The sequence below is a fragment of the Pteropus vampyrus genome, unplaced genomic scaffold (assembly GCF_000151845.1).
Source record: "Pteropus vampyrus isolate Shadow unplaced genomic scaffold, Pvam_2.0 Scaffold340, whole genome shotgun sequence".
Taxonomy (NCBI): Eukaryota; Metazoa; Chordata; class Mammalia; order Chiroptera; family Pteropodidae; genus Pteropus; species Pteropus vampyrus.
Genome location: NW_011889121.1, coordinates 137,252 through 146,007, shown reverse-complemented (window position 1 = coordinate 146,007; position 8,756 = coordinate 137,252). Strand labels below are relative to the sequence as shown.

At 40.0% G+C, this 8,756-nt stretch overlaps 1 protein-coding gene across 3 annotated transcripts in view; it reads left to right on the top strand.

The window, feature by feature from the left end:
- Positions 1-8,756, top strand: part of DMD (dystrophin) — a 2,089,898-nt gene that overhangs the window by 1,971,823 nt on the left and 109,319 nt on the right. For all 3 annotated transcript variants that reach the window (XM_011378471.2, XM_011378473.2, XM_011378474.2), the window contains one exon: positions 1,938-2,012. In XM_011378471.2, the coding sequence (XP_011376773.1) occupies positions 1,938-2,012 (75 nt within the window). The remainder of the gene's footprint in view (positions 1-1,937; positions 2,013-8,756) is intronic.

Sequence of the window (8,756 nt, the reverse complement as noted above, 5' to 3'; positions counted from 1 at the left end):
GTGTAGCTTGAGCTAATACACACATACATCATATCGTACTGTCCATGTGAGGGTATTTTAAAACTCTTAACATCTACTAAGGCATAATTTAAACAATAAAATGCACCCAATTTAAGTGTACAGTTTGAATTTTGACAAATCTATGTACTCACGTAACCTCCACACCAATCAAGATATGTAACATTTCAGTCAACTAAACAATACCCTTGTGGTCAGTTACCTATACCCACCTTACCCCAGGCTGACAACTATCTGTCTTCTGTCACTGTAGGTGAGATTCGCCTTTTCTCGATTTCATATGAATGGAATCAAACAGCGTTTAGTCTTTGTGTCTGGCTTCCTTTACCCAGCATCAAGTTTTTCAGATCAATTCACAGTGTTTCACGATCAACAGTTCTTTTTTATTGCAGAGTAGTATCCCATTGTATGACTGTACCACAGTTTGTTTATTCATTCTCCTATTGGTTTATTTCCAGTTTTTGGCTTTTATCGATAGAGCTACTATGGACATTCATGTATTCATCTTTTTGTGGACATGTTATTATTTTTGGGGGGTAAATAAGACAGATATATGTTTAGTTTTATAAGAAATTGCTAAACTTGTTTTCCAAAGTAGTCATACTATACTTCATTCCCACCAGCAATGTATGAGAGTTCCAGTTGCTCCATGTCCTTGTCAGCATTTGGTATTGTCAGTCTTTTTGTTTGTCTGCCGAATATTTTAAAGCAAATTACAGACATGATTTTTCTTCCAATTTCAATTCAGGTTTTTATATTTGGTTTCTGCAAAGCCCATAAAGCTAATAATGTTGACTCACGTGACGTGGATATTAATTAAATTATTTCTCTTTTCTAACCCCCAATTAGAACTGGTGTTGTGGGTTCCATTTGATTATGGTAGTGAGTCGTATTTGCCAGGATGTTTTTTTTTTTTCTTTATCTCTTTTGTTCATTTATTCATTGAGTCTGTTAATCAGTCCTCTAGCTGTATTTGACCTACTTTTTCAGAGAGCAGTCATATATTATCACTAGGAAATATGACAAGTAGGAGACAGAGTACTTGTTTTCAAGGAGCTTTTTGGAAATGGATTCCTGAAACATAAAAACACAGAAACTCTAGATAAAAATATAGCCCAGGGTATATCAAGACTTGCACAAACTTGAGTAGGATCATCATCTAAATATAGCTTCCTCCTAGGTAAGATGAGTTGAAGCTTGATAGACAGGTCATTGTAAAAACCAGAGTAGCAGAAATTGTTGAGTTGTGAATCTGTGTTGAATATGAGAATGATTGCTCCTTAGGATATAAACTAAATGTTTATTTTCGTCCCAATGATATTTTAAAATATATCACACACACATATGTTGGGTAATACTCAAAAGGTTAACAGCGTATATGTTTAAATAATGGGGTTATGGATGATTTGTTTACTCGATTTTATATTTTCCATCAATTTCCAAGTTTTCCACAGTGAGCATATTTAATTTGTATAATCAAAAAAAAATGTTATGTTGCTACTTGATTTTTGCTAAGTACTATCTAATAGCTGTTTCGATAATGTACCCTTGTTCTCTTTAATCATGAATACCAAAGATTCACTAAAATAGAGCCAAGATTGCAATCTAGAAAAAAAAAAAAATACTGTCCTTTTTCCCCTTGGGAACAAGGACTATGTGAATTCCCTGCAGGCCATGCCACTGTAGTACTTCATAGAACTTAGCTTTCCTGATTGTCAAAGAGCAAAAAGATGTTTTGTTTTGTTTTGTTTTCCCCCACATTGACAGAATTTTACTCCTAAAACTTGGGGCATATGCAAGAGATTTTTTTTTCCTAGCCTGTTTTTGTCATTGTTGTAGTTGCTGGTAAATCATTGTGCATTTTTGTCTGTGCTTTCTGATGAAATAACAAACGATCTGTTTCTCCTTTTTTTCTTCAGCTGACCTGAATAATGTCAGGTTCTCAGCTTATAGGACCGCCATGAAACTCCGAAGACTGCAGAAGGCCCTTTGCTGTGAGTATTAACCAGTTCTTTTAATACTTGGTAGTTACTCTTTGGGGGTATTTTCATTTGGAGAGGGGAGAAATAGCTGTCGCAAATCTATTTGTAACGTAGATTTCATTTTTTTAAAAATTTATTTTTTATAGTGACATCGGTTAACGAAATCCAATAAGTTTCAGCTGTACACTTTAACAGTAAGGCAATATATATATTTACAGTGTGTTCACCTCCCATAGTTAGATTTCTTTCTGTCACCACATATTTGATGCCCTACTCTGTCTTCTCCCCTCAGAATTCATTTTTTAAAAGTATCTTTGGCTTAGCATTATCCTAGATTATTTTGTTATATTATTTAAAATCATTCCCCTCACCATTCCTTAGCTAGTGATACTGCATCATTAAGATATTGATAATTTTTATTATTTTTTTAACTAATGGCATTGGCATCCAGAATTATCTTTATGAAACTTGAATTATCTCCCCCATTCTACCTTTATTTCTCCTTCTTACAAAATATATTTCATATTAGAAGTAGTAGTATTAGATTGCCTTATCTGAACCAAAGCTCGTATGTGTATGTTGTTTTTTAGCTTGAATGCTAATGTTCAGATGTATGCTGTGATAGAAGAAAGGTGACAGGATTGTTTTTCTGCTTTTGCTAAATATCGTACATCAGTGGGAAAATTCTGACGTGTTATCTAGCTCTGTCTTTTCATCAGATAGTTCACATAACTGTTATCAGCAGAATAGATTATATAGTATAATATTGAATGCCCATGTACGTTGATGACATGACAATGAAACAAACAGGCACAGTCCCTACCCTGATGCAACTTACAGTATAATTAGGGGGATGTACAGGGTGTCCATAAGATGGAGACATAGGTGAATGTATGTAAGATCTTCAAGAACAGCTACAATCTGTAAGAACGGAAGGAAGGGAGGGAGGAGGGAAGGGATGGAAGGAAGGAAAGAAAGAGAGAGGGGAAGGGAGGGAGAGGAAGAGAGAGAAAGAAAGAGATATTGTTTCTATTACCAGGCTTTATGGGCACCCTGAGGAAAGTGAAGAGACAATTTCAGAGTCATGTATTTATTTAGTCATGCAACAGTGGAAGAATAGGATACTGTGAGGACAGCTAGTTGTGTGTGTGTGGGGGATGGGGTTCAAAGAAAGTTTGCCTGAAGAGGTGATGTCTAGGCTATGTGAATCCAGAAGGGTAAATAGAGTTCACTTTAGGAAGAGTGTGCTCAGGCGTGGAGTCTAGAGACACATCCAAGAACTGAAAATACTTCAGCATGGCTAAAGCATAGAGTTCCAGGAGGGGCTATGGTGAAATATTTGCCTTGAGAGAAAAGCGGGAAGCAGATGGTGAAAGGCTTTTTAAATTTAACTTAAAGAATTTAGAGGTCACTGGGGAGCCATGCAAGGGGATGACATGATGGGGTTTTCATTTAGAAAAATCATTCCGGCTGTGGAACAGAGCATGGTTTGAGGGGTGGGGGAAGTGTGCAACTGACAGGAGGAGAGAGACTTGTTGAGAAGTTTCAGCAATCTAAACCAGCAACGTGGTGGCCCGAATTGGTAAAGTAGGAACGGCGGTAAGTGGGGAGAATTGAGAAATACTTGATAGTCCTTAGTGATGAATTAGACATGGTGAGTAAGGAGGAATCAAGGAAGATACTTAGGTGCTCAGCTGGGATGAGTGGTAGACTTGCCCGTTAGAGCTGGACATAAAGCTTTGGTGCTCAGGACAAATATACAAGCGATATTTAGGAATCGTTAGCATGTGGATGCTCAGGGAGAGTATGGAAAAAGAAAAGAGTATTTAGTATTTCGGACAGAGGGTGAATAGTGTACAGAGGGGACCACGAAAGAATGATCAGAGCAGGAGAAGGAAAATACGAAAAGGTTAAGTACTACATACTTCATGGGAAGAAAGAAGGGGCCTGCTATCGTCTATACTATACGATGCTGCTAGGAGCTCAGGATGAAAGCTGGCGAAAGAGTCTATTGGATTTAACAACTAAGGAGGTCCTTAGTAACTTGGGTGAGATTTTACAGGCATGGTAGAGGTGGTGAAACGGGCTTACGAGTATATCAAAGGTGGGGATGTAAAGATGGTTGGTATGGACAATTCTTGGAAAAATTTAGTTGTGAAGGAGAGGGAAGACGGATGATAGTTACCTGGAAGGGGCTGAGGAGTTAATGAGGTATACATGCATATAAGTTGAGAGACAATTGATTTATTTAAATGAATATGAGAAGAAGAGAGGACAAGATTTAAATTATTGGCTCAAGAGGAGCTCATGAAAAATGAGGTTTCATAGGATAGGGGCAGGTAACCCAGAGTCCAGGAGAAGGAAGGGGCACCTCTCTTCCACTGTAGTGAGTGGTGCCAATGAAAGGATTGTGCAGGGCCAGGTAAGTAAGGAGACCTGGTGGCAGGAAGGTGAGGGATGTCAGCAGGTTTCTGTTTTCTCTGTGAAGGTGGCGGGAGAGTTTCTGTGCTGCAATTAACAGTGGAAGGTGATGAAGTTGAGGGTGGGCTTACCTTTGTGGAGAATGAGAGAGAGGGCTAATTTGAGAAGCGGCATTATGGAGCCCAGAGTCAGCTGAGCATCTCACAGCAGCCCCAATCTGCAGGGGTGGGATATTGCTCCAAGAGCACACTCAGCAGTCAGGAACTGAATGGTTCTGCCCCAGGGTGGGCAGAAGACATCTGGGCAAGAGAAGTGAGGATTTGGGCAAAAGAATGGGTAGGTCGTTAAAGTGATGTCTGTCAAGCCCGAGTTGGGTATGAGAAGCTATGGATTCAGGTGGGAGCTGGTAATTAGGAGGTAGGGGGATCAAGGCGCTAACTGTTCAGGGAGATAGAGGAAGGCCAGAAATGTGTCGTCAGAGAGTAGCATAGCTAAACATTATTTCAGAAGTGGAACAGTTCCGAGTTAGATTAGGTCTAGGACACAACCGTTTGAGTGGGTGGCCGAGGTGGAGCAGATGTGAGTCTCCATGGAAAATAGGAAGTTAAAGAACTGAGAAGCTGGAGTAATGCACGAGTCATCCATGCCATGCCATTGTTGAAATCATCCAGAATTGGAGCTGGGGAAGAGAAGAAGAAGGATGGTGAACTCTGGCTGCCAGTCTTCAGGAATGAAGGGGTCTGACCCAGGGGGTCTGCAGAGGCCAGCAATAAGATGGTCAAGGAAGGTCACTGGCAAGTGATTTTTTTTAAATGGAGATAGAGAAGAAAGATCTTAGAAGTGGAATTATTTGGAAGGCCAAGAGTAGATTTTTCCTCTTCATCTTGGTCTCTCCAATGCTTAGCAGAAAGCCTGGCACTGAGTACAGTTTAATACGTTTTCATGGAGTGGATGCATGACTGAAAGTAAATTTAGGTTTTTATTTCCTTACAGCTTATAGTCTGAAGCTATCATTTTTCAGATATATAGCTGCCAAGTTTAAGTGGCTTTTAAAGGACTCTCCAGGCTTAGGTTTTTCCTTAGTGACCTGTTAATGTACCAGAGCTGGAAAGAAGCGGTTTGGGGTGGGGCAGAGTCAGAGGGCTGGATGGAGAAAGTCTTCTGCTGCTTTTTCTTCTGTCCCTATCCCATCATAGAGACACTGCTTTCCATTGATAACAGGGTAATTATGAACTATTTACTACAAAGTGCTACTTTATATATAGCTTATTCCGACGAGATCCTAAACGTTCAAAAGTGATAATCAGCTGTTCCAGGTAATACTATGAAAAAGCCCAGAAATAGACTAGATTAGAAAACTTTACAGTGACTGTCCCTTTCCATAATAGTCCTTTTGACCTTGGATTTAGCATTATTCAGTTCTCTGTTAAAAAAATAATTCTATTCACATATGCCTCATTGTCTACCATTTCAATTTATGTTAAAATTTCCGATAAACATTGGAGAAACAGGGATATTTGATTTTATAAAAAATTTTGACCATTTCAGGTTATATAACCTTGTAATAAAGTTAAGCTCTGAATGTAGAATGTAGACTTTTTACATTTGAACAGATTTGAAATTCTCAGCATTTCCTTTTTGAGAATGACTTTTCTCGTATCTGGAAAAGGTTTAGGTATACCAAAATTAAGGGTATATTTATCTAAATTAAGTACTGGAGTCTCAAGAATGGTAGAGGAGGGTTCCATGGGTAGCATGAACGTAGAATGAAGAGTTCACTAATCCTTTTATTATTGAAAACATGTATGGTCACGTAACTTAACTGTTCAGTCAATGATTTAAGGATTTCCTCTTAATTTTATATTTGCTTAGGTCGATCTTCTGGCCTTTTTGTCATTTCTGTTCCTGCAAAGTCATGATAAAGAGCTATTGTCTGTGGTACAGGCAAATAAAACTTGTCCTGGCTAGCTTTTCCAACCTAAGGTCGCTTCTACTAACTCCTACTTTAATGAAAATTAATGATATTATCTCAATGATTTCCTGGTGCCAGTGAAGAGTTTGAATTACAGATGCCTTAGAAAATAGGCAGCACTGCCTCCATTAAAGCATTTGGTCCTATTTTTTTGACTTAACATCAAAGCTTCAGTATTGCAGAAACTCGAGTAACACAATTTTATCCGCTCTAGAGAATTTTCTGTGTAAGTCAAGAACATCACCATTGGCATATAATGTCCCCAGTTTGTAACTGGTTTAATGTTGCATGACTCCATACTGCCTTTCAATGCATTGTGAATGAAAATTCAACTTGACAGAAAAGCAGAGACAAAGAGGAAATCTTGGTAAGAAGGATTTATAAACTGGTTCACAAGGCTGATACCCCATTGAAAATTATGAGGAAGATAATCTAAATTTTATCTTTCTCTTTCTGTAGTTTCCGATGGCATCCTATAGGTGTGTGGCTTCTAAAATTAAAAATATAGCCAACTTCTCAGTCAGAAATAAAAATGCACTTAAAGCACGTGAATCTAGTTTATTAGTGTGTGGTGGGTTGGAGAGAACTCAAACCGTAGGGCTAAATATATGCTCCGGTTGATAAATGTGACAAATACTCTGCAAACAAGAAAGAGAACAATTTACTTCTGTTCAGCAACTAAATCACACAGTAGAGAGATTTTGTATAGCCTGGAGTTGTCTGAATAAAGATACCCCCTCACCATGACAAACCCGGTGGAAAATGTGCTCCCTTCTTGGTAAATGCACCTGACCTTTGAGAGTGAACTTAGGGTGGCATTAGACAGGGTTCGGTTGCTAAGACTCACCGGACCCACAATGACATGGCTTACAAATACAGTCTCTTGCAGGAAAAGGCTACACTAAGGCAACAGCATGGAAGTCAGGATGTGGATCCACAGCCTCACAGCCAGCGGGCCTGAGAGGCCCGTGTAATTATTTTGTCCCTCCACCACAAAAACCTTTTACCGTATACTATGTATTATTTTTCACATACGTTAGAGGCCAGGTCTCTGATATTTCGGAATATCTTGAGGACAGAACCAAACTAATTTTCTTAGCGTACCTGGTTTGAAAGATATTAGTGCCCAAAGGGAGGGGTCCTACTGATGCAGGACAGGGCAGATTTCCCAGGGGAGAGGGGGAGACCACGCCCTGCATGAGAAAAGAAGAGGGTCCTTTGGCGGAGAGTGTAGAAAGAATTCAACACACATGGCCAAGTTAGAGTCAACAGGAAAGTTTATTAGCAAACCACAGACGGAGTGTGGTCTCCTCTCAGAGGCCGAGAATGAAAGGGACAGTGAGAGAGACAGAGTAAAGTCACTGTGAGGGACAGTGAAACAAATAGAGACCTGGAAAGGCATGAGAGACAGGGGGCAGGAGAGGGACAGGGACCCTGAGTGTTCAGGGAATTCAGTTTGTATCTTTCTTTAGTTCTTATTTCCTTTGATATGGACATACAGTGAGGAAGGGATGAGTATGTAGTGCTAAAAGCCCAGTGGCTGGCAGTTCCCAGCCTTTGAGCCACAGGTTCCCCATGGTATTAGCCATAGGAAATGACTCTTGGTTCCTGTTTCTCCTTCACAGGTGTGGGAAATGGGTTGTTAGCAATCCCAGCAGAAATCTTCCTTTGTTCTGCAGGTGTCCTGCTTGCCCGGCGGCCGCAGGGCTGGTTAGCACATTGCAGTCTCTGAATGTGGCTCGATTAACATTTCAATTCCCTTGCCTCTTCCGTGAGAGGACACATCCCTCTCCCTGCGGAAGCACTGTAGTCCTGTTTAAAATTTGTCCGGTAACCATGAGTTGCACGTCAGGGAAGGAATGGTTGGCCTTCAGTCGTGGTGCTGAAGCTGTAGCACCTCGCAGGTTCCTTTCTCCAGTCATCTTTGGTCCCATTTCCAGTTATCATTCTAGGAGGCTTGCCATCCTCAACCTTCTTCCTGTAATCAGGTGCCCTTGAAGTGCTTTCTTTGCACTAGGAGGTCTTTGCCGTCAGTTATCTTTTCTCATTCCTTCAATCTGTGCATGCAGAATTCTTGCACTTATCTTGCACTTAACATCTTGTTTTTAGAGTATCACCAGCCTTTGAGACTCTTAGTAGTAGCCCCAGTCCAAGGACTACTGGGTATGGCACTGAAAAAGGAAGTTGAAACTTTTACCTGTTAGTTCCCAGCTTGAATTATCTTTTTAATTGTAATTTGTCTCATTTGTAGCCCATTTCTCAAAAGTGATAGTTGCCCAGGTTCCTTTGGTTGGAACTCCACCTGCAGGCCAGAGAAGGTGAAGCTCTACGGAAGGAGATTCTGAACTTTTTTGAGCTTTTGC